The 27,965-nt window shown below is 57.2% G+C and overlaps 2 protein-coding genes across 4 annotated transcripts; one reads left to right on the top strand and one right to left on the bottom strand.

Moving 5' to 3' along the window:
* The first annotated feature begins 1,262 nt into the window (after positions 1 to 1,262).
* On the top strand, positions 1,263 to 13,794 carry VSIG10L (V-set and immunoglobulin domain containing 10 like). Of its 3 annotated transcripts, XM_057711685.1 has the most exons (11): positions 1,263 to 1,298; positions 2,399 to 2,532; positions 2,621 to 3,460; positions 3,909 to 4,202; positions 4,361 to 4,645; positions 5,442 to 5,696; positions 6,127 to 6,405; positions 6,823 to 7,119; positions 9,293 to 9,406; positions 9,631 to 9,785; positions 10,252 to 13,794. In XM_057711685.1, exons 2-11 carry the CDS (start codon positions 2,439 to 2,441, stop codon positions 10,321 to 10,323), a joined length of 2,685 nt encoding a protein of 894 aa, XP_057567668.1. In that variant the 5' UTR covers positions 1,263 to 1,298; positions 2,399 to 2,438; the 3' UTR covers positions 10,324 to 13,794. The 3 variants fall into 3 exon arrangements, with proteins under 3 accessions (XP_057567668.1, XP_057567670.1, XP_057567667.1); XM_057711687.1 differs by lacking the exon at positions 1,263 to 1,298 and having other exon boundaries at positions 2,378 to 2,532; positions 9,631 to 9,795; positions 10,348 to 13,794; XM_057711684.1 differs by lacking the exons at positions 1,263 to 1,298; positions 9,631 to 9,785 and having other exon boundaries at positions 2,384 to 2,532.
* IGLON5 (IgLON family member 5) lies at positions 13,310 to 27,766 on the bottom strand. The gene is made up of 8 exons (XM_057711688.1): positions 27,688 to 27,766; positions 19,128 to 19,206; positions 18,210 to 18,442; positions 16,639 to 16,758; positions 15,166 to 15,300; positions 14,829 to 14,949; positions 14,157 to 14,311; positions 13,310 to 13,445 (listed from the first exon to the last, which is right to left on the bottom strand). The coding sequence occupies exons 1-8, from the start codon at positions 27,764 to 27,766 to the stop codon at positions 13,357 to 13,359; spliced, it is 1,011 nt and encodes a 336-aa protein (XP_057567671.1). The 3' UTR covers positions 13,310 to 13,356.
* Between the last annotated feature and the right edge of the window lie 199 nt (positions 27,767 to 27,965).

The raw sequence follows: 27,965 nt of genomic DNA, 5'->3' as shown, positions 1-27,965 counted from the left end.
GTCTCCTGTGTGCCTGGCCCTTTGCTGGGTGATGCTGGGGACCCAGCTGAGTCACATACGGTCCCTGCCTGTGAGGAGCTCCCATGGTGAAGGGGGGACAGACATGGATGCCAGGCCCTTTGCTGAGACTTGGGACACAAGAGGGAATGAGGCTGGAAGTTCTGGTCTTGGTTCGGGAGACAAACAAGCAGCAGACAATCAAAACCTAGCGTGGGGATGAAGAAAAGCTGGGGCCTGGAGTCAAACATAGTCATTTTAGACCCTCACGCTCACACTTACCAGCTGTGAGATCTTCAGTGAGTTCCTTCCCGTCTCTGATCTTCAGTCTCTTCATGTGGACAATCAAAATAGTAAGAGCTTGGTGTAGAGGTTAAGGGCTTGGGGTCTGGATCCCGAGGCACTGGGTTCAGCTCCCAGCCCGGCCAATCCCCGGCTCTGGGAGGCCCTTTGGCAGGTTCCTGTTCTCGGAGCCTGGGTTTCTTCCTCAATCAGGTGGCGTTAGTAATAATACCCGTTTTCTGGTTGTCTGTCACGGCATAACACACCTCTCCAAAACTTGGTAGCTTAAACCAACAATTACTTTGCTCGTAAAGCTGAAATTTGGGCAGGACTTGCCTCTCCTTGCAGCGTCAGTTTGGGTGGCTCAGGTGGTGTGTCCCAGATGCATCCTTGGTCACGTGCCTGGCAAGCTGGCTGGGGCTGTTGACTTGCGCTGGCTGTTGGCCAGGGGCCATGATTCCTCTCCACGGGGATGATTGAGCTTCCTTACAGCATGGCGGCTGGGTCCCAAGAGGGAGTGTTCTGTAATAGGGAAGTGGAGTATGCCAGCCTCTCAAGGCCTAGATGCAGAAACTAGCACAGGGCCACTTGTGCTGTCCTCTCTCCGTCCAACAGTCACAAAGCCTACCCAGATCCAAGGGAAGGGGACATAGACCCTATTTCTTAATAGGAGGAGGGTTGAATTTGTAGCCAGTTTTAAGCTATAAAACCTACCCCATGGGGTTTTGAAGGGTTAATTAATGTAGCATCTTCAGAACCATACTTGACATGCAGAAAATGCTCACTCTGTCTTATAACCAGTATTAGCAAGGGATGGTAGGGGAAACTTTCAGGAGGAGTGAGCAGCCTGACCATCATCGACCAAGCTCTTCACTCTGGCTGTGCAACCTCCAGCAGGTCCCTTGACGTCTCTGAGCCGTCGTATCCTGGTTTGTAAACACCCAACGCATAGAGACTTTGGAAGAGTTCAGCCTGATAACGCCAGGGAAGCATTTCGGACGCTTCCTGGCCCATGATAAGTGAGTAATTATTATTTTGGTTCTTAATAAGGTGAGACTTGAAGGACAAGTTGTGGTTTAGCCAGGTTGGAGGGGGTGGGGGAGTAAGCCAGAGCATTTCAGGCAGAGGAAACTGTCTTGACCAAGGCTGGGAGTGGGGAGATGGGCCTAAGAATGGCAGGATGTTCAAAGAGGAAGTGCTGGAGGGGGAAAGGAGTGGGTGGGTCTAGGCCACGCAGGGCCTGAAAGTTCTGATGAGGAACTTGGTTGTCCCCCAAGGGCAGGTGCTGGGGAGCCATGAGAGGGCTGTGAGGAATGGGGGGCTGCTCCGGGGGGTAGAAAGACTCAAGGACCACCTGGGGACCCACAGACTGGAGGGAGGAGGCTAGGCAAGGGGACAGAGGGAGAAGTCAGGGCCTGTGCTGGGGTCCAGCTGTTAGAAAGAGAGGAAGGAATGGAACAGAGAGATTCAGGGGGCAGGAGGGGTGGGATCCGGAGATTGACAGCAGTGAGGGGAAGGGGGGAGGGCTCCCAGCATCCCCCCAGATGGTGGAGCCACACTGGAGATGGAGAACGCAGGAGGGTGGGGTTAGAGGGAAGACTCTAAGTTTAGGGAGACATGGGGCATGTGAGGACCTGGGGGTCGAGGAGATACAGCTCTGGGTCTCAGGACAGATGACTGCGGGGAAGATAGCCACTTGAGACGTGGCCCTGAGGGCAACAGGGGACCGTGAGAGCAGAGAAAGAGCAGGATCAGACGTGGTATTGGAGGCTGCACGCTTGACAGAGTGGACCAGAGGCCAGGAGGCTGCAGAGGAGGAAGACCGGGCTGAGGCCACAGCCATCGGGGTTGGGGGAGGGCTCTCTGAAAGGGCACCTCACCCTCCTCCAGGAAGTCTTCCTGACTTGGCCTTCCCCACCCGGCTTCCACAGGTTTGCTACTAAGTTTCCAGCTGGGATTCCAGTCTCACCATCTCCCCCTAGGGGGTGGCGAGTGCAGGGGCCTCCCCTCAGAGGGACCAGCTGATGAGGACAATTGAGGGGAGGTGGGTGTCTCAGCCATCAGATCGGGTGGGGGATCCTGGCACCTCCCACTGGATCTGGCTCCCTTCCCCGCCCAGGAAGCTACCAGTCCTGTCAGACTCGTCCAGTCGGGGAGGAATGGGTGCAGGCCCTGGGTCTCGCTCCAGTATCCTCCCGGGTGCGGCCAGCACCATGGACACCTCACGGGCTCTGCTGCTCTTCCTGCTCCTGGGTAAGCCCCCCCCCCCACTGCTCAGCCCCTTGCCCACCAGTCCCCTTTTCTGCAGCCCAGCAACTCCCTCCCTTCCTTTCCTCTGCAGCCTCCAGAGTAGGGATCCACGCCTGCAAAGCCTCTTCTGGAATTCAGAGACCCAGTCTCTCCTCGGACTCAGAAAGCTCTTCCCAGGGCCCGGGTTCGAAAGTTCCCTCCGTCAAACCCCCCAGCTGGAAATTTCCAGATCAGTCTCCAGGTTCAAAATCCTCTACTGATATCCCTCATTCCGAATGGGCTCCTGAGGCGCTGAATTCGACTGATGTGCCTGGGTCCTCCGGGTCCAAGGTTTCTGCTGAGAGTGAAAATCTGAACCTGGACCCCTTCTCTGGAATCCCTGGTTCCAAAGTATTTCCTGATACCTCGGGTTCTGAAGTTCCTGCCGCAAGCCCGGAGCCTTCCTTCTCTGTTAAGATCCCAGCTTCCAACACTTCTACTCAAGTCCCCAATACTAACACTGTGGAGGCCCCAGTTTCAGAATTCTCCCCTGAAGATCAGGATCTTGAATTCTCTGCCCAAAGCCTGGATTCCAAAGTTCCCTCGGAGGCCCACTCAGAGGCAAGCTTCCCCCCTCAGGTGGGGGGGCCTCTCGCGGTGCTGGTGGGGACCACCGTCCGGCTCCCCCTGGTTCCAGTCCCCGACCCTGGCCCCCCTTCCCCTCTGGTGATTTGGCGCCGAGGTTCCAAGGTGCTGGCAGCCGGGGGTCTGGGGCCAGGTGCCCCTCTGATCAGCTTGGACCCCACTTACCAAGACCGCCTACAATTTGACCAGGCCCGAGGGGGCCTGGAACTCACCTCTGCCCAGCTAGAGGATGCTGGGGTCTACACAGCTGAGGTCATCCGGGCCGGGGTCTCCCGGCAGATTCGGGAGTTCACTGTGGGGGTATATGGTAAGTGGTCCTTATGGTCCAGAGTGCTAGCTGCAGGGGCTGCTGTGGGCAGGTTACTGCTGTTCTGAGGATGTTTCCTCCCCCAGAGGAATGGGCTCCTAGACAGGGCGGAGAGGACTTCAGGGCTGGAAGGAGGGAGAAGAGGAGCTGGAGGTCAAGACGGGTGCTTGAGGGAAGTTGGACCTGGGGACCAAAACTCCTGGGCCTCAGCCCGAACTCCTGGGCCTCAGCCCGGACTCCTGAGTCCCAGGGAGGAGACAGCTGGGGTGGGGACTCAGACCCATGGGTCTGTGAGAAGAAGAGGACTCCTGCGGCTAAGAGGAGGGCTAAGAGGGGGCCTCGGCTAGGGCAAAATCCTGGGTGTAACAGGTGGAGGGGCTGGGGCTCCCCAGACCGAAGGGACGAGGGGGTTGAGAGCCGAGTCCTGAGCGCGTCCCCCCTCTCCCAGAGCCCTTGCCCAAGCTGTCGGTGCAGCCCGAGGCCCCGAAGACAGAGGAGGGGGCGGCGGAGCTCCGGCTGCGCTGCGTGGGCTGGGAGCCAGGAAGCGGGAAGCTGAGCTGGACCCGGGACGGACGCGCCCTGGAGGCAGCGGACCCCGAGGGAGCGGAGCCACCCCGGATCCGCACAGAGGGCGACCAGCTGCTCATCGCGCGCCCCGTGCGCAGCGACCACGCCCGGTACACCTGCCGCGTCCACAGCCCCTTCGGCCACACGGAGGCCGCGGCCAACGTCAGTGTTTTCTGTGAGTGGGGGGAGTGCCTCGGGTCGGGGACAGGATCCGAGGGCTCAGGCTCCTGAAGTCCCTGGGGAGGAGGGGGCTGGAGGTCCAGTCTCCGGAAATCCTGGAGGAGTCCCGGGTGACCCCGACTCTCACGGTCCCGACCCCCTTCCTTCGCCCAGACGGTCCGGATCCTCCGGTCATCACTGTCTCCTCGGACCGCGACGCCAACCCCGCCCTCTATGTCACCGCGGGCAGCAACGTGACCCTGCGCTGCACCGCCGCCTCGCGGCCACCGGCCGACATCGCATGGAGCCTGGCCGACCCGGCCGAGGCCGCGGTGCCCGCCGGCCCGCGCCTCCTGCTGCCCGATGTCCGGCCCGGCCACGCCGGCGCCTACGCCTGTCTCGCCGCGAACCCGCGCACCAGCAGCCGCCGCCGCTCGCTGCTCAACCTCACGGTGGCGGGTGAGAGCGACGGGGTCGGATGCAGGGGCGGGGCCAGCAAGGAAGGGCGGAGATGCCCGGGGGAAAGGGCGGGGATACCTGGAAAGGGGCGGGGCCATAGTGGAGGGCGTGGCCGGCAGGGAGGGACGGAGATCCCTGTGGAAGGAACAAGGATGCCCCGGGGGAGGGGCGGAGCATGTATGGCGAGGAGAGGGGGCAGGGCCATCACTGAGAGGGCGGAGATTGCTGGGCAAGAAGCAGTCTCATCAAATTAAGCAGCGGACTTAAATGGCAAAGAGTGGGAGACACAAGAGAAAGGGACTAAGTTGCTTGGGCCATTAAGTGGGATCAACAAAAGAAAGAAGTTACCTGCGAAAGGGGGTGGAGTCACAAGAGAAAGGGGCAGAGTCGTCTTAGAAAAGGGGCAGGGCCCACCAGGAAGGGCAGGGGTGTCAACAAAAGGGGAGGGTTCAGTAGCAAGAGGCTACTCGTGGAATAATCAAAGAGGGGGCCAAAGTAGCCAGGTAGAAGGGGCGGAGCTAGAAAAAAGGGCGGGGTTACACTTGGAAGGAAATGTATCGGTGTGGGAAGATGAAGTTTCCTTAGGAAAGGGGGACAGTCAGTGGGGCTGAGGCTGCCCACTTAGCCCAGGAGTTGCCGGAGAAAGGGAGCGGGGTCTGCAAGAGAACTGACTGGGGTCGGTGCCTGCAGGGCGGGGCCAGGAGGAGAAGGGGTGGAGTGAACGCGCGAGAGGCGGGGCTAGAGGGGAGCTAGGAGAGAGCTGATTGACCCCTTGATCTCTCCCTCCCCTCCACAGATCTGCCCCCCGGGTCCCCACTGTGCTCAGTCGAAGGGGGTCCTGGGGACCGAGTCCTCCGCTTCCGCTGCTCGTGGCCCGGCGGGGTTCCTGCCGCTTCCCTGCAGTTCCAGGGACTCCCCGAAGGCGTCCGGGTGGGACTGGTGTCCTCTGCGCTCCTGGCGGCTGTCCCCGCCCATCCCCGGCTCAGTGGCGTCCCCGTCACCTGCCTTGCTCGCCACCTGATGACCACGCGCACCTGCACTGTCACCGCGGGTGAGAGCCTTCTTTCCTGTTTCCCGAGGAGGAGGGGGTATTGCTTTGCTCCTTTAGAACCTGAGAAAAGGGAACGTCCTAACTCCAGGAGGTGGGATTTCCTCTATCTTTAACCCTGCAGAAGATCGGAGGTTTTCCCTATACCTCAAGCAGGGGCGGCTCCAAAATTTCTTTCCTGGACCCAGGAAGAGGGCTGACCCTTTCCCACGTGTTCAGAGCAATACATGGTTGAGGATAATATGAGTTTCCCAGGCCAGGAGCTGGCCTATCTCCTGTACTTCCTAAGTCCTTGTGAGGAAATCACATGAATGAATGAGGAAGTGGGTGAAAGGGCAGATTTTCCTCTTTTGGCTGCGGTGCCCTATTAGATTCACCAAAGAGCGCAGGACTTGTTTTTTGACTTTCTTGATTGGGTTTCTTCCACCCACAGAGGCCCCTCGAGAGGTGCTGTTGCATCCAATTATTGAGGAGACTCGGTCAGGGGAGACACAGGTGGTACTGCAGGCCTCTGGCTGTCTCCCACCTTCTCGAGCATCTTGGGCCCGGGAAGGGCGGCCCCTGGCCACCGGAGGCAGTGGCCGCCTGCGACTCAACCAAGATGGGCGGAGGCTCCTCATCAGCAACTTCAGCCTGGATTGGGACCTGGGAAATTACTCCGTGTTGTGCAGTGGGGCGCTGGGTGCTGGTGGCAACAAGATCACCCTCCTTGGTGAGCCCCATCCTTTCCCAGAACCCAGGTCCTCTAGCCCTCTCTTCTCTCAAACCCAGGAGACTGAGATTTCAGCCTGTTCCTCCCTCAGACCCAGGAGTCCAGGCCCTCAGTTCCCTCCTTCCCCAGACACAGAAATCTTGGTCCCCGGCCTCCTCCAACCCCACACCCTAAATCTTGCACCCCTAGATCCCAGATCCCTCAGGGAATCCTGGACCCTAGTCACTTCTTCCACAAAACCTTCAGACCCAAGAGTCTGGGCCCCCAGTCCCTTCCTTTCTTAGACCCAGGAGTTGGGGTCTTCAGACCCTCTGCCCCTGGGGCCTAGCAGTCAGACCTGTGGCCCCCTTTCCTTTCCCTGCTGTGACCCATGAATCCAACCCCCACCTTGATTCCTCCCTCACCCCCCACCCCCAGGACCCTCCATCTCCTCGTGGAGGCTGCAGAGAACCCGGGAGGCAGCAGTGCTGACTTGGGATGTGGAACGCGGGGCCCTGATCAGCGGTTTCCAGATCCAGGCACTGGTAGAGGACCCTGACCAGGGCAGAGCCACCGCCTCCAAGGACTGGGTCTCCCTGCTCAGGCTGGGACCTCAGGAGCGTTCAGCTGTGGTGCCCCTACCTCCTCAGAATCCCCGGACCTGGGTCTTTCGTATTCTGCCCACCCTGGGGGGCCAGCCAGGGACCCCATCCCAAAGCCGGGTCTACCGGGCCGGTAAGTTGGAGCTGTTGGAGCCTTCTCCTGGGCTTCCTCCTCTCAGTCTGTTTTGTTGGATCTTCCTTATTTCTCTGTGTTAGTTTCCTGGGGTTGCCATAATAAGGTACCATGAACTGTGTGGCTGGAAACAACAGAAATGTATTCTCTCCCAACTCTGGAGGCCAGGAGTCTGAAATCAAGATGTCTGCAGGGCCATGCTGCCTCCGATACTCTGCGTAGAATCCTGGCTTGCCTCCTTCTGGCTTCTGACCGTGACCGTCAATCTTTGGCATAACTCCAGTCTCTGCCTCCAGCTTCCCACGGCCTCTTCCTCCTCCTCCCTGTGCGTGTCTCTGTCTTCTTGTAAGGATACAAGTCATATCGGATTAGGGCCCACCGTCATGATCTCATCTCGACTTGATTGGCTGAAATGTGTCTCTTCCCAAAAGATACAGTAGTCCCCCTTTACCCTTGGTTTTGATTTCCGAGGTTTCAATTACCAGGGGTCAACTATGGTCTGAAAATATTAAATGGAAAATTTCAGAAATAAGCGATTCATAAGTTTTAAATTGCATGCCTGAGTAGCGTGATGAAATCTCCATCCCGCCTGGAATGTGAATCATCCCTTTGTCCGGAGTATCCTATTTGTTACTTTGAAACTGTCTCAGTTATGAGATCAACTGTCATGATATGTCAGTGCTTGTGTTCTGTCAAATAAAACCCTTATTTTGCTTAGTAATGGCCCCAAAGCAGAAGAGTAGTGGTGCTAGTGAAACATAGAGTATATAGGGTTTGGTACTATCCATGGTTTCAGGCATCCACTGGGGGTCTTGGAATGTATTCCCTGCCAATAAGGCGGGGTTGTATACTGACACCCTGACCCTCAGTACCTGTGAATGTGACTTTCCTTGGAAATGAAGTATTTGCATATTCTGTTGACTTGATTACATCTGCAAATACTCTATTTCCAAAGAAGGTCACATTCACAGGTTCTGAGGGTTAGGATATCACTGTATCTTTCAGGGGGAGACAAAATTCAACCAGTAACACTCCCCAACTTCTAAGTATTGGATGTCTCGGTTGTCAGCCCTCTTCTCCACCTCTATTTCTTGTGGCTGTGCCCAATCTCATCACCTTAAATATCATTAATACTCAGATGACTCTCAAATGTCTGCTCTCCAGCTCAGACCTCTGACCTCCAGACTTGAACAGCCACCTACCTACTTGACGTCTTCACTTTGGATGTCCAACTGGCTTCTCAGACTTTACATGTCCAAAATAGACCTCTTGAGGTTTTTTCCCCCAAACTACACCCTGTCTCCAGTCCTGCCACCTCTCCAGTCTTCCCATCCTAGGAAATGGCTCCACGCACAGGCTGATGTCACCTCCAACATCCCAAATACCAGCAGGGTCCCATCACTTCCTTCCAAAATGCTTTCCTAATGCATCCACTTCTTTCCATCTCCTTTCCTACCCTCTGGTCAGACACCACTTTTTAACTGGTCTCTTTATGTCCCTCTTGCCCTCCTACAATCCATTCTCCAGGTAGAAGTCGAAGTTGTGCAAATCAGATCATGTCGCTGCTGCCTTGCTTAAAAGCCTTTCATGCCTAGGCTCTGGCCCCTGTGAATCCCTCTAACTTCATCCTTTACCTCTTCCACCTTCATTCCACGTCCTCCACCCACACTGGCCTTCCTTGAACGCAGAAAACTCTTTCCTACCTCTGAATCTTTGCATATTCTGTTCCCTCTGCTTGGAACACCCTTCCCCCTGTTTAGCATGCCTGGCTCCTTATACCCCAGGTATCTGCTCAAATGTTACTTCCTCAAGGACCTTCCCTCAACAAATTTTCTAAATGTCACCTCCCCTTCCATTATTTCTATCATAGCACGTTTATTTTTTTTCTTCTGAGAGCAATCTGTAATTATGTCATTTATTTGTGCATTTGTTTCTGATTTCCCTCCTAAAATTAATCCCCACGATGGCTGATGTCTTGGTTTGCTTACCAGTGGAGCTTCACCACCTGGCAGAATGCCAGGCTCACCTCAGTTACTCAGGAGACATTAAATGAATTGAGAGTGCTGGGGTCCCAGATTCCTGGGTTCTGAGGGGGGCTGAGGCAGGGGGCTCAGGAAACAGGTCCAGCTCTGGCTCCTGCTCCCCTTATCCTCCTTCTCTTGGTCTCTTCCAGGCCCTACCCTGGGCCCCGGGGCCATCGCTGGCATTGTCCTGGGCTCCCTACTGGGCCTGGCGCTCCTGGCAGCGCTTCTCGTCCTGTGCATCTGCTGTCTGTGCCGCTTTCGAGGTGAGTAAGGGACTACCTGGTATGCTCCCTAGAAAGTGTCCCATTGGTTCAGCCTCTGAACCAATCAGCAGCAGTTACCTCATCCAACCTGCCTGCCTACCTCCATATCAGCCAATCAGAGTAAGGCTCCACCTCTCAGCCCAGCTTCCCTTGTCATTGGCTGGGTGGGCATGTCAGAGCAACCAATCAACTGTTTCTATTTCTCTTCCTCCTCCCTTTCCAAGGAGAGACTCCTAAGAAAACGAAGCATCCTCCCACCTTGACCCCTGTATTCCCCCTATCGGAAAAGAAGATGCAGAGCGTGACCCCAGTGCAGACCCCACAGCCTCTGCCCCTCAAAGCCCTGCTAGAGGACCCTAGCCCAACCAGCGCCCACCCAGTGAGTGTGGGTGCCCCAGTGTCCCGGAATGGCGGGTGGAAATTTTTGTGTTTTAATCGGGCCGAGAAGATGATCTGAATTCTCTTCCTCGAGCTTTTCTTGTTGGTTTACAAAGTTGGTAGATTTCCCCCGTCATTTATATATAAAAGTTGGACAGGACGTCCCATCCAGTTTTTATATATATTAAAAGAAGCGTGAAATTCCAATTTCCCCCCAGATGAGGGAAAACACCTTCATTTTTTTCCCATAAAATTTGGCAAAACTTCCATTTTCTCTCCGAAGTAGGATAGAGCGTCTTCTTCCCCATAAAATTTGGGTTGTCACGCGTCTAGACATTTTCCCCCCTTGCAAATGGAGGGAACCCAGCTAATTTCGGAATGGTGTGAGCTAGCGCTAGAAAAGGGTGACTCGTGTCACATCCAGGTTAACCCCTGGGGTTGTCCCCCATCCCCCCTCTCTCTTCCAGGCCACCGGTCCCAGGCCAGTCATCTTTCCAAGTGGGGGCACCAAGACCATTCGGGCAGCCACGCAGGTGTGACCAGGGCTAGGGACCTGCTCTGAGCAGGACTTTGGGGGCAGGACTTGCTGTTTGGCCCCAGCAGCAGCAGGGGACTTCCTGTTCCGCTGTGATTGAACATTGGACCCGGGAAGTGGGACTTCCTGTCTCCTCTCACCGCAGAAGGACTCGCCCTGTATTTGTGCAACTAAGGAGTTGGGACTCCTGGGCTGAGAGAGACTCCTGCTGACCTAAAAGTGTGGTTTGCACAACCTTTAAGCAGGCAAAGATCTGTGGCTGACCGGCAGGGGTTGCTGTGCTGCTCTGAGCTGGAGAGGGTTCCCGGCCTCCATTCTCTGGAAAGGTCTTCCTATATTAACATTTGCCTCCTCCAGGCCATGCCCCATCCATCTCGCAGCATCTTCATCTTAGATCAGATCACGTCCCTCTTCTCTTTAAGCCCTTCTATGGCTTCCCATTGCCCTTCAGATATGGTCCAAACTCCTCATCGTGACCGTCGAAGCCTTGTGGTTTGGCCTCTGTCAGCCTCTCTGACCTCCGCTCCCAGAAATTTCACCCCTGCTTCTCTCCATCATGCTTTAGTTTGCCTCCAGGCCTTTGCTCCCAGAGTGTACTGTGCCTGGAGCAGCATTCTTTGTTCCGTGTCATTCATTTTTCAAGTGTAAAGGTAACCATTACCATCTTAGAGGACCCTTCTCTAACCCATGACCCTAACCTGCCTTGGTCACGGGTTAGGCCCCAGAGGTCCTGAACCTCCTGCTTCTCATTTGTAAATACATAATTACTTGTTTAACCTCAGATTTCCTCTTTAAACTAAGAGTTCCATGAAGGTAGAGACCATGTCATTATCCCCAGTACTTAACACAGAGTTTGGCACACAGCAGGCCATCCTTAAGTATTTGTTGACTGATCAAATGTCTGAGGTCAGTGAAGGACTGGGCTTGCTGCTGCTCTGCTCAGCAGAATGCTTTCCTTTTCCAATTGGGTTTCTCATTGGAAATTTAAGGAGTGCATTAATGAAGATTCTTTTGTCTGTAAATAAGAAAATAAATGATGGCAAGAAATATGGAGGTAGGTGGTTTCAGGTTGGCTCAGCAACTTAGTGACCCCATCAAGTACCTGGGCTCTTTGGGTCCTTCTGCTCTGCCACCCTCAGTGGGTTGGCATATTGTCTCAAGTAGCAAGATGGCTGCTGCAGCTCCAGGCATCACATCTTCACACAACTGTACCTGATGACAAAAGGAAGGGAGCAGGGTTCCTCTCCTCTCATGAGTGGGGAAAAACAATTTCCTGAAAGCCTGACATTCCCTTTTGTTCCCTTTTGTCTCATTGAACAAAAAACTGGCCTCATCACTGCAAGGGAGGCTGGGAAACCAAATATCTCATGGGGGGTGGGCAAAGATGAAAGTAGAAACAAGTAACTAAAGTATAGGCAACCAGTATCTGTCTCAGACCTCCACTCAACCACATCCTTAATGACACTGACACCTGCAGGCGGGGGCTTTGGAAAAAGGCGTTTATTGGTGTGGTGGTCTCAACACTCCCCATGAATCGGAACACACGGCCCCCAGGGCCCCCCGCCCCCCCTCCTTTTCACCCTTCCCCCTCCCCTCCCGGTCCCCCGGACCCTGGGAATGGAAGACAATGTGGGATGGGGCCCACGCCCCCGTCTGAGGTACAGTCACTGGCCCTTGCCCCCCTGCCCCTGCTCTGCCCTTCTCTCCCCCTCCCAAGCTCTGGGTGGTACAGTTCAGGGTGGGTGTTTATAGAGGGTCTCTCGGGAGTTGGAGCTGATGACTTGGCATCTTGGTCTGGGCTCGGGATGTCTGTGTGATGCCTCTCTCTCCCCCACTTTGTGTGATGTGGTGTGTCAGGGTGGGGTATTCCTACAATTAGAGCTGAAGTTACAGCCTCAGAGCCCCTTCCTGATAACAGTTGCCCAATCTTGGGGGAACTACAGCTGGTCACTGGCTACAGGACAGCTGGAGCCAGCGGGCTATTGCTGGTCACAGTCGCTGGTGTGTGTGTGCGTGTGTGTGCGTGTGTGTGAGGACGGTCAGGTCAGCTTTTGGGAGGGTCAGTTGGTGAAGAGGCCAGGGAGTGGTAGACCAACAAGGCCACACCTGTGGGCCAGCTGCAGGGGCGTTGAAGGCAGCTGGTTGGTGCTGCAGGTGGTCGAGGGGAGTGGGGGCGGGGTAGGGCAAAGCACTGAGACAGACAGGTGACAATAGGCACCAGCCTGACAGTTGGATGGAAGCACCGATTGGCCCAGGAGCGGGCCAGAAAGTCCAGGGTGGGGAGGGACGGGGAGAGTGGGAAGGTCTCAGGCTGCTGAGCCAGTGATGGGGCCTCTGGCTCCAGGCAGCTGGCCGGTTGACAGCGGGGAGGCCCAGAGCCAAGATGGAGATACTGCACCTGCTCGTAGAGGCTGAGTGACAGCTTGACGGGCAAGCACGATGCCATCCCCACTCCCAACCTGCCCAGGAGACAGTCTTTCAACAGGGAGGGGAGGGGGCAGTGTGCGTGCATATATTGGGAAAACAGGAGCCTGGAAAACCTCTCCTCACAGCTTCCAGCACGGAGACCCCATACCTACCTCCAGCCAGAGGTGAGAGACAGCAGGGTTGGGGGCAGTGGATGTGGGGGGTGCCGAGGAGGGAAGAGAGCCCCCTTCCCCACCCACCCACCCATACACACACACACACACACACACACACACACACGTGTGCAGGCTCACACTCACACCCACCACACACGCGCAATCCAGTTGACAGCCTGAGCTAAGAGAGGGGTGTGGGGTGGCCGGGGGTGGGTCACGATCGGAAAGGTGAACGGTGGCGAGAATGGCTGTAGAAAGATGCATAATTTTGCGTTATCCCTCACAGTGATGGGTTCTCTAAAGATCTTTCCTCCTCTTCTTCCTTTTCCTCTCTTCTTCCTCGGTGGCCAAGAGCTCCTCCGCCCCCTCGAGACCCACGGCGCTTGCTCCCCATTCTCCTCTCGCTCTCGGCCTCAGACCCCCAGCAGGGGGACGCCAGCAGCACTGGGTTCTTCCTACATCCTCCACCACAGCCAGCCCAGGGCGGAGAGGAGGGTCAGGGGCCCTGGGGGCCTCGGTGCCGAGTTCTCCAGGGATCCTGGGCCTGGCGAAAGAGAGGGGGTCAGGGGAGGAGGCCCAGAGGGGGGAGACCCCATGTGTGTCTCTCCCAGGTGTCTTGTCTCTGATTTGGTCTCTGAGGGTCTCGTCTGAGGATACCTCCTGGGGACCTTTCTGGGCTTTCACTCACTGTGCCTGCTCTCCGACTCTGTTTCAATCTAAGCACCTGGCTAATGGCTGTTTCCTCTGCCTGCAAAGCTCTTCCTGCAGATCTCAGCAGGGCTGGCTTCTCTTGACCATTCAGGTCTCAGTTCAGATGTTACCCCCTCCAGGAAGCTTTCTCTGATGAGCTTATCCAATACTACCATCCCCAACTCTATTATTTATTTTCTTCATAGCCCTTATCGATATGTAAAATTATTATTTTTTGCTTATTTGTGTGTGTATTTGTTCACTTTTCGTTTTATGTCTACTCGTTTATTTCTTTTCTACTACTAAGCTGTGCGAGTCCCTAGACCTTGCCTCTTTTGTGCATTGCTGTGTCCCCAGCACCCAGTGCCCAGCCCTTAGTGGGCGCCCAGTGAATATCCCTGTAGAAGGGGATCGGTTTCTTGCTCAGTCGAGGGTGCGTCTCTTTCCTAAGTTCAGAGACAGTCTGGGGGTGGCCTGGCATCTCCACCTCCCCGGCCCCGCCCATTCAGCCCCGGCCCCGCCCACGCCGCCCCGGCCCCGCCCCTCCCGCCCCACAGGGACTCACGCAGGAGCCGCATGGAGGCGCTGGATATTCCCAGTCGGTTGGCCGCGCGACACGTGTAGTTGCCGTAATGTCGGGCGCTCACGTTGGCGAAGAGAAGCATCGAGCGGGTGCGCTCCGTCTGCACCTTCAGGCCCTCGGCCGTGCCACTGCTCAGCCTGCCGGGGATCCAGGTCAGGGGCCAGGCCGCAGGAGACTGTTAGACTCCCCGATTCCCTGGAGACTCTACATTCTGTCCCCTACCCCAGCGACCCCTAGCCTCGGCCCATGCATCCAGGGCCACTCCCACCGACGCCCCTCTCCAGGCACCCCAGCCCCTCAGGGACACTGGGCTCTCCCAGTGTGTGCCTCCAACCTCTAGGGTCTCCCAGGCCCCGCTGAACCCCAGATCCAACAGTCCCCCAAAGCTTCTCCGCCAGATCCTCAGCACCGACCCCCATCCCAGACCTTCTTCCTGAATAGCCGGAGACCAGGCCCCAGTATTCATCATCCTGGGACCCAAATTTCCAGTAAGCCACCAGTTTCCCTGGGGCTCAGTGGACCCCAACACCTATACGCCCCCCAAGTTCTCGGGACCCAGTATTCTGCTTCCTCTGCCTCCCTCCCCGCGGTCCAAAGGACCAAGGACCCCCCCCCCCCCACCAGCACCACGGCCCGCCCTGGTGCCGTTCTCACAGTCTGTCATCCTTGTACCACTGGAAATCCGCGGGGGGCACCGCCATGGCTTCGCAGCGGAGGAGGGCGGCCCGGCCCAGGGCCGTGCGGGCGCTAGTCACGTCCGTGATGGTCGGAGGATCTGGCGAGGGACCCGCGTCAGCGAATTCTTCTAGCCGGGTGGGGACGAAGGGGTCCCGCCCCTAACCCCCTCCTCCTTCCTTCCCAGGAGTGCAGGTCTCCAGCATCCTCCCCCCATTCCTTCCGCAGACCCACCCCCTTCCTCCTCCCTCACACCCTTCATCCTCAGGCACCCAGGACCCGCCTCGCTTTCGTGCCCAGTGCCAGGGGGGCTCACAGTTGACTGTGACCAGCACGCGGCGGCTGTCGGGTGCAGAGTTAACCCCGTTGTGAGTCACGCACTCATATTCCCCGGCCTGGCCCCGCTGGATGTCGGAAATCTCAAGGATCTCGCCTTCGGAAGTGAAGCCGTCTGTGGGGGGAAGGGAGGGGCGGGGGCGGGGCCGGACACAAACACTTAACACGGGACAACACGGGCACAACACGGACACACATCAGCGGGGCGGACAGCGCAGGGCCTGGAGTGCCCGGGTCAGTGGGAGAGGGGAGGGGCTTGCGGCGCCTGGTATCTCCTGCTAGGGGTGGGGCAGGGAGTGAGAATCTGGGGCTTCCTGACTAGAACCCAGTGGGGAGGGTCCTAGAATTGGGGGTACTCAGGGGACAAAGTGATCTGGGAGTCTATACCTCAGATCATGGGGCTCACAGGACCCGGTGGGGAGGATCCTCAGATCTTGGGGCTCAGAAAAGTCCAGAAAATACAGACCTAGTGGGGGAGGATCCCAAGTTCTGGGATCTAGCCCTTGGGGCCCAAGGAGTCAGGATCTGGTGACTGGGATTAGCCATCCAGATACCTGGGGTCCTATGACAGAGCACTGGCTGAGAAGACCCTTTGGAACTCTGAGCGTCCAGGAATCCAGGAACTCAAGACCAGGACTCTGGGGCTCGGATGAATCAGTAGGGGAGGATCCAGGGATCTGAGACCTAGTTATTGGGTTCTGGGGTCCCAAGCGATCTAGTGAATGGCACAATTCTAGGGATCTAGAAAATGGTGGTGGAGGTGCAGGTAAAAGGGGTGGTGGGTGATGTCTGGGGTCTGGAATATCCCGTTCAGGCCCCCTGTCACTCTGTTTGGGGGCAGCCATGGTTCTCAGCTCTATCATCAGGATCACTTGAAGGGCTTGTTAAGACAGACTGTGGTGGTGATGGGGGGAGCGGTGATTCTGGCTCATTAAGTCTGGGCCCGAGAATGTGCATTTCTGGCAAGTTTCCAGGTGATGTTGATGCTGCTGGTCTGGGAACTACACTTTGAGACCTGCTGGCCTAAGGCATCCGGCAGAGACATAATGATGTGAGCAGGAGATAGGAACATGGGCCGGGGCCGTGGCTGTAACCTGGCCCCAGCCATCTAGTGGGTCGGGGTCTGAGTCCAGGAGAATCCTGCGAGCTGGTGGGGAAGAGACTGGGGCTACTGGGGTTGGGGATGTGGGGCAAGCTGGGATCTAGCAGGTGACTTGGAGGAAATAGCCCAGGCCTGGGATGGCAAGTGGGGGATGCTCTAAGGCTCTGGGGTCTGCCGGTGAAGTAACAGGACCAGGGTAGAGGGGGAAATCCAGTCATCACAGGGTTCTGGGGGGAATCAAAGGAGGGGGATGATGGGAGGTTCTGGGTATCTAGCTAGGAATATGGGGAATTGAGGGGCCCCGACTGTGGAGTGGGGGAAGGGGCTTTCGGCCAGGGGTGGGGTCCTCACCTCGGAGCTGCCTCCAGGTGACCGTGGGCTCCGGCCGCCCTACAGCCAGGCAGAGCAGGTTCACATTGCTCCCCTCATTCACCGTCACAGGCGAAGAGATATTCACGATGCGGGCAGGGACTGCAGGCCGGAGGGAAGGTCAGGGAGAGGCCGGGTGTGGGCTCCCACGATCCAGGATCCAGGCCCGGCCCCTCCTCCTTCAGATCAGGATCCAGGCCCCTAGCCCCCTCCTCTCTCAGACCCAGGATCCAAGAATCCCAGCCCCCTCTTCCGTCAGACCTAGAAGTCCAGGCCCCCAACCCCTCCTCCCTCAGGCCCCGGAGTCCAGCTGACATCCGTCTTTCTGTACAAAATCCCCTGTGTTTTCCCTTGCCTTTGGGTCTGGCTCCTTCTCCAGCTGCTGGTCTTCTGTCTTCCTCACTCTTTCTCATTCTCTCTTCACCTTCCTCCTAACTTGGTTTCTCTCTATCTTCTACATTCTGGTCTCAGTTCCTCCCTCCCCATCTCTATTTTTATTGATTCGTATTATTATTTTTAAAAATTAATTTATTTAACTAACGTTTGTATGGTACTTACTGTGTGTAAGCCTACCCTGTTCTAAGCGTTTTACAAAAATTAACCCATTAACCCCTCACTACTCCCCTCTGGGGTAGATGTTGCTGTATTCATCAATTCTAACACACGGGGGCGTTGCCTACCTCGACCCCGCCCCATTTGCACATTTCTCCAATCAGGATGGCTTTGCGAAGTGGGACGCCCGTGTTTAATGGGAAGGATTTTGGGTTTTGTTTTGTTTTTTTCCTTTTCCATTTCTAGCAAGGCATAAAATAAAGGTGCCCCTTTCTAACTGATGATGCCTTGGATTTGATACGACAGCGTCATCCCTGTGTTGCAGATGAGGAATCTGAGACCGCCCGGCTCGCTCTGGGTCCCTCAGCCACTGGGTGGTGGCGACGAGATCCCGGGGGATCTGGCTCTCAAGTCGGGGCTTGTCAACGGCCCCGCTGAGCTGTCCCTGAGGTCCTGTCTCTCCAAGTGCTCCCTGCCCTCCAGACCACCTCTGATGCCACGCAAGACAGCCTCCTGCCCGCTCCGTGGATCTCTCCGGCATCCCCCCCGCCCCAACTCTGCGCGTCCGGCCCCCGCACGTGCCGTTCTTTTTCCGGGACCAGCCCTGCGCCCGCCTGAAGGTCTCAGCTCAGACGTTATGTCTGGGAAGCTGCCTGTTCTTGGAAAGTCACTTCCAAAGGGGCAGGGACAGCCTGCCTGGTTCCTTCTCTGCCCCCAGCCCGTGGAGCAATGCCTGCACGTAGTAGGTGGTCAATAAACAGGGCTGAGCGAATGAATGTGGTCTTCCTCCAAGCCCCTCCTCGCCCCCGTAGCTCTCCTGCCCTGGAAGCTGTCTGTGACTTTCCCTCCCTCTGCTTGGCTGGAATCCGTGAGGGCAGAGAGTGTGTCTACCTTTCCACGGCTGTGTCCTCGGGATCACTGAGGACATGGGGGTCCTCTGTCCCCTGTGCCCACCTCCCCGCCCATCCCCCTCCCACCCTGGGCCCCAGCGGAGGGCTCACCGTGGACGATGAGGTAGACCTGAGTGGTGTACGGCTGGTGGCGGGTCTGGAAGGAGCAGGTGTAGAGGCCCTCGTCGCCCAGCCCCACCTGGGTGATGAGGATGGAGAACTCCTCAGGCGTGTTGGTGAGCAGCCGCACCCTCGGGTCGCTGGTCCAGCGGTCGTTGCCAGCGTACAGGATGTTGGAACGGTTCAGCCAGGCCACTCGGGTCACATGCTCATCGATGAAGCAGCTGGTGGGGAGGATGAGGGCAGGGTGGTTTTTCTGTTCCCACCCCTGCCTGGCCCTCCACGAACCCGGTCGTGGGGGCTTGGTGGTGGGGGGAGGAAGGCCCGCTGCCTCTCCAGTTCCCACTGCAGTCCTCGGAGGCAGGTGTGACCGCACCCACTTTACAGGTGGGCAAACTGAGCCTCAGAGAGGGAGCGTTGTGAGCCCAGGTGCACAATGGAATGACAGCTGATGATTATTGAGTGATTGTTGTGTGTCAGAGACCCAAAAAGAGGGGGACAGACACACGAAGGGAGAGGGACAGAGATGCAGAATGACGAGGGGCCCAGAGACAGAAGGACAGAGACCCATAGAGAGGGGGACAGGGACCCAGAGGTGGGGGGGCAGGAATCCAGAGAGAGGGGGACAGACCCAGAGTGGGGAGGCGGAGAGCTGGGGGAGCGTAACCCTGGCTCTCACTGGGCAGTCACAGTATGCCAGGCTCTCGAAGCTCAGGGTGTGTGCACAGACTCTTGAATCCTCCACTCACCTGACAGGATGGGGACACTGAGGTCCAGGGGTGGAGCTGGGCCCAGAGTCTGGGCCCCAATGGCCTCTCTCCTGATGGGCGAGGTATGGGCTAAGCCTGCGGGTCAGGACGGTCTCCCCCCAAGGGAGGTGAAACAGCAGTACCCTCCGGGCCCCCCTACCTGAGCGTGGCGTTGTCCCCTTCGCACACTGTGTAGTTGTCCGCAGGGGAGCTGAACTCCAGGCTCTGGGACAGCAGCCCTGCAGAAGGGAGGGAGGCTCAGCTTGGCAGGACTGTACACATCTGTACACACACACACACACCCCTGCAAACACAGACACTTCCCACACCCACTGGCACACGCGTTCATTGATGTTACCAGAGACACACACGGCAGACACACTCAGAGCAGACACATGCAACACCTTCCCACAAGCCCACACTGACCCAGACAGACTGGTACACACAAACCTACACACCTCCAGAGACACTGAAACAACACACAGTCACAGCCCACAAACACACAGGTACGTGCACACAGACACACGTGCACCAACACTCACATGTACGCACTCACAGATGCTATGTACAGACGTGCACACACACAGACATACGCACAGATTCACAATTACAGAAATTTTATACATGCAGATATACACGTACAGATACATATACACACACAGATACACGTACTCAGAATTGTGTACACAAGGCACACACATACATGTTCACAAGTGTACACACACCTACACACGAGATTCACAGGTGCACACACAAAGACACACACACACATAGATACCCACGTACACAGGCGCACATCTACATATTCACAGACTCACAAGTATATAGATACACATATACACGGATGCATGTACAGATGTGACAGCCACGTGCACACAGTTCCACCACGTACACACATTAATTCAGAAATACGTGGAAAGATATGCTGCACGCAGATCCTCGACACCCACATGTGCACACGGCCTTCCAGACACGCAAATGCAAACACACGCACACAAACACGGACGCATGCGAATATCCACGAGGACACACGTCTATCACAGATGCCCAGGATGCTCTTAGGCGTGGTGTAGAGACCCCCCCCCCATGGTGCACAGATGCCCCTGTGAGCCCGTGCCCAGGGGGGCACGCTCTGGCAGGCGCATGCCCACGCCTGCCTGTGCGCTCCAGCACCCCAGCGCCTGGCAGAGCCCCCACCCCCACCCATTCATCTCTCCGTGGACCGTGGCCAGCGGCTGGACCGGGGCCAGGGAGTGGGGGCTGGGCACGCGGAGGCAGCGGATGGAGACGGCACCAGGCGGGGGAGAGGAAGCGGCTGGATGACCTTGGATGCCTGGGGAGGCATGGCCCTACGCAGGGCTGCCCTGGCCCCCGCCCCAGGATGAGGAGCGAATTAATCTAATGAATTAATTGCCTGTGCAGCCCCAATGACTCCCGGAGGCCCTCTCCATCAGCAGCCCCTCTGGACGGGGCTGGGGCAGAGCCAGTGCAGTGGGCTCGCCAGGCCCTGGGGTTTGGGGCCTGGGCCCTGCAGCCCCTCATCCTGCGCTCACCAGGGCCGGGTTCACTCCTGCAATTTGAAGAGCCCTGGAGGGAGGGAAGGGACTAGCTCACCCTGAGTCGTGCAGAGAGGATGCTGCCACGCACAGCCCTGGTCACAGGAGGGGGCGGCCAGGGGACAGGCAGACACACACAGTCACCGGCGTCCAGGAAAGACGCACAGAGCCAGCCCCAGGGCCGAGAAATAGCCCCTCACGCTGGCAACGGGGCCTGCTCAGGGGGACAGATGCATACACGCTCATGCTGACACACAGCCCGGAACACACAGCCAGGAGAAGGTCAGTTAGAAAAGACAGCTCTCTTCCAGAAGCACGCCTGTCAGCCACCAGAGGGACAGCTCCAGGCCGAGCAGCAGCCGTGGCTCCCTGACCCGCCCCGCCACGCACAACCGGGTCCACACGGTGACACCGACACCAGCAGCCCCCCACGCATAGGTGCAAAGTCTACACGTGGTTACAGCCCTACCTGGACGGAGAGGGCTGTCTCTCACACACACACACACACTCTGGCTTAATCGGTCACAGGGACACGACCAGCCAGAGGGCAGAGCTCATCCCCACCCCCCACCCTGGAAAGTCGTGCATGAAGCTATGGCCTGTGCAGTGAAACAGCAATGCTGTGCAGCCTCTCAATTACAGAGGGGCCGCCCTGGGCCAAGAATCGGGCGGGTGCAGCCACGCTGTCACCTGCCATCAGATCACACGCAGCCATGTCCACACACACACACACACACACGCGCACACCCCACAGGATTTGTCATACTCCTGGTCACACACATCCTAGACCAAGGTTTCTCTGTCTTGGCACCATTGACACTTGGGGTCGGATGATTCTTTGTCGTGGGGCCGTCCTATGCGGTGTCGCATGTCCCCCAGCTCCACTGGCCTCGAGCCCCTAGATACCCGGAGCTCCCCCTCCCCAGCCAGAGGTGCCTCTGGGCATTGCCAGATGCCTCCTAGGGGGCAAAATCACCCTGCCTGACCCCGGGCCCGGTGACAGCCACTGTCCAAGGTTCAAGGAGGACGACCCCAGTCTGGGGGCTGAAGGGGGAGCTGTCCAAGGTGCCCCTTGAAGCTTCAGGAAGGAGCCCAGGGCTCCTGAGCTCAGCCTAGGGCCCTGGGGTGGGATGTGGACCTCACAGAGGCGGCCCGATCTTAATCATAAGCCCAGAGCAGACAGAAAAACAGGCAGATAGACACACACGCCTTGCCAAAGGGATCTTTTCAACACTGGAGCAGCCCTTGCCCCTCCCATGGCTCCCCAACGTGCCCAGAACAAGTCCCAGCCGCTCAGCCTGGCTTCTGGGGCCCTGGTGTCGCTCTCCTGCTTCCTCTCCCCTAGTGCAGCCCAGCTCTGCATTTCCCACTTTTATCCCCCCTCCCTCCGTCTCACCGTTTCCCGTTAAAACACTTCCCCTTCTCCAGGGGCCTAGAATATGGGGGCCTCTCCTAGGAGAGAAGGCCTACCCGAGCCCCTGTGAGCACCCGCTCTGCTCCCAGGGCTCCGTGAATCAGAGTCGTCTGCTTTCCCCACCTGCTTCTCCAGGGCAGGGTCTGGCTCAGACCATCTGTGTCCCCAGCACACCCAGCTGGGTCCTGGCTTAGGGCAGTCTCAGGAGATGAGTGATGAAGTTATCTCAAGTGGGTCTTTGATTCCTGGCCTGTGTGCCTATAAATTTGGATGTTGTGGGTCTGCATGTCTGTCTCAGGCCATCCCAGACTCCAGGCTCAAGAGGACCCTCCATGCAGTGTGACCTCGGGTAAGTCCCTTCCTCTCTCTGGGCTTCAGTAAATGGGGGTGGGTGTAAGGTCAGCCATTCCACTACCCTGTCTGTCACTGGGCCCAGCCTCTCCCTCTGTCTCAATCCCAATCACCCTGGACTGTGTCCAGGTCTGCTTTCCTCACCAGATTGGAGCCTCTCAGGATGGGGCCTGGGTCTCCCCACTTCCAGCATCACCCAGCTCAGGGCCTGGCCCACAGGAGGCCTCAAGAGATGTTTAATATAAAAATAAACAAGCTAGTGCACATGAAGGCCCCTCTGTAGGAATTCTGCTTGGGAAACTCTGACTCCCTACTCCCTCCAGCCCTAGTCTGCGTTCCCACAGTGCCTGGATTACATCTCTTAGAACTCAGATCACACTGTCGTGACTGTCTATGTTGGTCTCCCCCATCAGACTGTAAGTTTCTTGAGGGTGGAACCTGGATCTGACTCTGGTCTGTGTCCCCTGCATCTCCTAGCACAGGGGCAGGCCTGGAAGGCCTTGGGAAATATTTGTTGAATGAGTGAATATAAATGGATGCCTACAACATGCTTCTCCAACTCTTGAACTCCTATACATTCTGCAAAACCCCAACTCAAATGCCCCTCCTCCAGAAGGACCTCCCTGACTCTTCAAGGCAGAGAGTCTCTACTCTCTCTACTGGGTACCCTCTGACTCAGCTTGGACAGTGTCCAGTGGTGTCTCCTCTACCTGACAGTTCCCTGAGGGCCTGAATCTTGGTTGCGTCCCCCAGAGGTAGGCTTAGCTCCAAACAGGGAAGGGGATGGATGGTCTCTAGAGACTGGAAAAGAAAGCCCTGAGGAGCCTGGGCTGATACATCAAATGTCTGTCTCATCGTTTCCTGGCTGGGTGACCCTCTGCCAGTCTGAGCCTCAGTTTCCCCAACTGTAGAAAGGAGAAAAATAATAGTTCTGCCCTCAGAGGGTATTTTTTTCAGGGATTCCATGCGAACATGCCATCAAGATGTTTAGATCAGTGCTTAGCAGGCAGAAAGGGCCCAAGAAATGCTAGCTGTTCCTAACAGCACCTTCTTTTTAAAGAAACTTCTATTGTTATCCCAGGTTCAGTGTCGGTCCCCGGGGGTGGGTTGTAGGTTGCCCAGCACCCACCCTTGAGTCAGCGACTCACGTAAAGATGCTCCATCAGCATCTGCTCTGCCACGACCAGGCCAGCATAACCAGGCTGCTGGGGAGCCGGGCTGCCCAGGTTCAAGTCCCAGCTGTGCCAGTGAGTTTCACAAGTTACTTCCCCTCCCTGGGACTCAGTATCCCCGCCTGTAAACAGGGAGGATAATTGTGCCTCCCTTACTGGCTTGGGGGGAGAGGATGAAAGGAGGTCACCCAAGCAACGGGCTTAATATGGTACCTGCTACTTAAGTGCTTGCAAACAGCTCTATGTGTGTTGGCTGATGGGATGGTTATGGGGTAGGTACCAGCCTGGCGGGGGATCCAGTGGTGACGGGAGGGACCACACGGATCTCTGCCTGTCCAGAGTAGCGGCCCTCACACCTGTTTGATAAACCAAGGGATGAACATTGTAGTGGGTGAATTCCCTTCTCTAGAGAGAAGGGGATTTCTAACAAGCCGAGTGACCTTGAGTTGGAGATAAGAACCACCTGCCACCCCCACCCCCGAAGGAACTTGGGTGAAGCTGGGGCCCTCCAATGCAGGCGAGGCTTAGACTCCCTCATCTCAGGACCCACAGATGGGGAACCCGAGGCCCAGGAGTGTGTGTGAGCTTGTGGTGGGCGCTTGAGGAGCTGGTGGCAGAAGCCTGGCTGGCTGGAGGGAGGGGTGGGGGCCACTTTGGCAGGGAAGAGCTGTGAGAAGGGGCTGGGCCTGGTCTAAGGGCCACTTAGGAGGCCTCAGACCCCTTTCCTCTTTGCTGACCTCTCACGTCCTTCTTATCACTGATGTCCGGAGTTCAGATGCTGAGACAAAAGCCCTGGAGCTTTCCACATGCTGGCCGTTCCTGTCTGCTGGTTCCCACCGCAGGGCCTTTGCCTCTGCCGTGCCCTTGGGATCTTTCCAAGGCTGATTTCTCCCCTCCTTGCAGTCTGAACTCCACTCAGCTGCTCAGACACCACCTGAACTCCCAAGGCCAACTCGCTTGCCGAGTCATCCTTATTTTCTCTATGTTACGCATCGCACTCTGAAATTACCTGTTTATTTTTTTTTTTAAGTGGTTTCAAACTAGTTTATTTAGGGCTGCCATTTTCACTCCTCGATAGATTTTATGTATTACTCATAGCTTCTTTACTCATTAGTTCATCTAGTTCTGAAGGGTTACTGAGTGTCATGTTGATCAGCCAACCATCTTCATAACAAGATCTGTTGACAAGGCCTGGATTTGCTGCTAGAGCTCCAGTAATTTCAGTTAATTCTCCTGATAGAGGAGAACAGGGTTCACTAGCAGCTTTCACCCTTTCCGAAGCACCAAATTCCTCGTTTGTTCAATTTTGTCCCAACTTCAGGCAGACTTACAGTAAACAACATCTCCCAAAGCTTCCTGTGCAAACGTGCTGCTTCCCACTGCTCCAACACCGTTTTCTGTTGTTACCCCTTCATGTTTTTCTGTGAATTTACGCACCGACAGCAGGGCAGGGCCTGTGCGCAGCGCCCTGACCGCGCTGTCCCCGCAGTCCCCCGTTAACTTTTCAGGTTTTGTTTTAGTTTGCGGATCTCTCTCCATTCTACTAGGATGTAAGCTCCGTGAGGGCAGGGACGTCACTGCTGTGTTTATAGATCCCCAGTGCTTAGAAGAGCGACTCTGTGCTCAGTAAATATGTTAAATGAGCCGACGAGGCAGCGCGCACAGACCAGACAAACCTGGTGCCCGGGGGTCACCCATGCGCGGGTTCACCCTGTCCTTACTCCATCTAATATGGCAAAGGAATTGCCCCCAAATTACCTGCTGCAGCTACATTTGTGTGTGTGTGTGTCAGAGAGAGAGAGAGAGAGAGAGAGAGAGAGAGAGAGAGTGTTGGTATAAAGAATTTAGGGGGAAAGAAAAGTAAAGATAAAACAATATCTACAGATGCCGGGGAGGTAGAGTTAAGTGGAAAAAAGCTAATTGCAAAGAAATGGCTTTATTTTGTTACTATCTCGGGAAAAACATCAACAAACTAACCAAGCCCTTACAGATGTTGAACTCTGCGTGTCTGACTGTGTAAGGGAGAGAAGGCTGGGGAGGCTGTGCCCAGGCTGTGGACCCCGGCTCTCTCGCGAGAGTGGGTTTGCGGCGGGGGTGGGGGCGGGACTCCGTGGAGTGTCGCTCTTATGCATATTCTCAGTGGATGGTCCACATGTATGCTTTCCTTCCGCAATCTGGAAACCATCAAACGAATAAAAGGGGAGGGGATGCAACTTGGTATACCTTCCACCTGCTTTTTTTTCAACCATCCCCCACTGTCAGGGGGTGGTGGGTGGGTGGGCCTGTGTTTCTACCGCCCTAATTCTGTCTCCGCTCACCCCTCACTGCGCCCTGCAGTTCTCTGATGGAGAACAAAAGGCCCAGAAATGGGAATGGACTTGACCTAGGTCACAGACCACCCCCTGGCTCCACTAAGCTCCCAGCCCAGCACGTGTGAACAACAGTGATTTCTAGGGTTCTGAAGAGTAAAAGGAGAAGGAAAGTGGGAAGTTATCTTGAGAGTAAAGGAGGGGGGTGGGGAAGTGGAGAGGCGAAGGGAGCATGCCAGAGCTACCGAAAGGACAAGGAGGAAAATGAGTGACTGGGGAGGACTAAGGCACATGTGAGGGGCTAGAAAGAGACAGAGAGACACACGTGGTGTGACAGGGAGAAGCAGCTCCAGAGGCAGAGAGGGACAGATGTGAAATTGTGCTGAGCCCAGCAGGGATGGAGAGACAGGGGCACCCAGAGATAGAGACAAACGGAATGTCACCCGGAGCCAGGGAGCCTCCAGAAATGGCCGAGACGTGAGAGAGACCTAAAGAGACAAGTGACAGAAACAGAGAGACACAGACAGGCAGGCAGAAAGTCAGACAGGGATTCGGACGGGTCAGGGGGGAGGGGCGCTCAGACGGTCTGCACCAGGGAGGGAGTCACCCTCCGGCTCAGCATACTGTGTGCTCCAGGCTGGGTGTGTGTGACTGTGGGTGTCTGCAGGTGCGGCTCCGGGTCGGACCGGGTGATGGGTGCGTATGTGGCTGTGCGTGACCGGTGTGTGGGCGGGAGGCTGAGAGCCGGCTGTCGCTGTCTCGCTGAGACTGTTGCGGGATCTAAGGTGTTCCCGATTGTGTGTCCCTGACTCTGCGATCCTGGGTTGGGGCAGGGCCTGGGGGAAATCCTCCAGAAGCACTGAATTAACCCTGCCCCCTGCCCCCGCCTTCTTGCTCTCCCCTCCCCTCCTTAGGGGGCATCTCCTGGACCACCCCCAGGTTGCCAGCCCACTGGGGAGACACAGGATCCAGCTACATTTTCTAAGCAGAGACTGCCAAGTTCATCCCCTGAGCCCCCCTTCCTGCTCTATAAAAGACCAGCCCCCAACCCCCCACCCCCACTGGGAGGGCTGAAATTAACCCTTTGACCCCGTGTTAACCCCTCCCTTCCCTCCGTCCTCAATCTGCCTGTCTCTCACGCTCTGTCCTGCCCCGGACCCCAAATATTGAGCCAGAGCTTTTCACATCTGAGTCCCCAGCCCAGCACCCCAACTTCTTGGATCTCCTGCTCCGTTCCCCCACGCGTAACTGCAACCCTCCAAATACTAACACTTTCTCTCAACCTAGACCACCCAGCTGGGGAATTTCAGCCCCTTCCCAGCTGAGAGACCAGACCTCACCCCCTTCTTTTCCCAGCCCTGGGACGGAGGTCTGTGGACACCCATGCCCCCTCCTCCTACTGACCCTGGGAAGACACCATCCCCCCAGCCTTTCTCCAGAAATGCCTGCCCCAGCCCTCAGGCTGGGACCCCCTGGGGGACCCTCTTCACGCAGAGATGAAGATCCCCGACGGGGCATCCCTCTTCCTACCCCCGCCCCCCCAACTCAGTTTAGAGATCCTGCCCGGGGACCCTTACTTAGCTTTTGATCTCCCTCCCGAATCCGGAGCCGCAGACTCCCGCCCCCAGGCCGGGACCAGGTGTCCGCGACCCTCTCGCCCGCCCGGAGAAGCAGACCTCCGCCCCTAGGCCCAGGCTCGGGCCCCAGGACGCGGACCCCCGCCCCCGGGCATGGATCTAGACGTCCGAGGACCCCTTTCTCAGCCAAAGGATGCAGCCCCCGCCCCCGGGCCCAGACCTCCGCGTCCGGGGGCCTCCTCTTCCCCTCCCGGGGATGCACCCTCCCCCGCCCCCAATCCGGATCCCCGCCCGGGACCCTGGAGTCTTGGTCGAGCCCCCCGCCCCCGGCGCTGCGGTACCTCGGCTGATGACTGCCAGGCCGGCCAGGGCGGCGGCGGCGAGAAGCCGGAGCCGGGCCCCGGGAGCAGGGGGGGGCATCGCGGCAGCGGCGGCGCGAAGGGGGAGGGGAAAGGGGGGGCCGGTCCGGGGCGCGCGAGGCCTGGGGGGAGAGGGGGGAGGGGGAGGGGGACCCCGCCTGCGGCTGCACCGGCCCGGGGGGCGGCGGGGGCGGGGGGAGGGGGCTGGGGGGGCGCGACGAGGCGGCCGGAGCTGCTGCAGACCCGGGGAGGGGGCGGCG

Source organism: Hippopotamus amphibius, chromosome 16 (genome assembly GCF_030028045.1).
Source record: "Hippopotamus amphibius kiboko isolate mHipAmp2 chromosome 16, mHipAmp2.hap2, whole genome shotgun sequence".
Classification (NCBI taxonomy): domain Eukaryota; kingdom Metazoa; phylum Chordata; class Mammalia; order Artiodactyla; family Hippopotamidae; genus Hippopotamus; species Hippopotamus amphibius.
The sequence above is the reverse complement of the archived record's forward strand: the minus strand, read 5'-3'. Positions and strand labels throughout refer to the sequence as shown.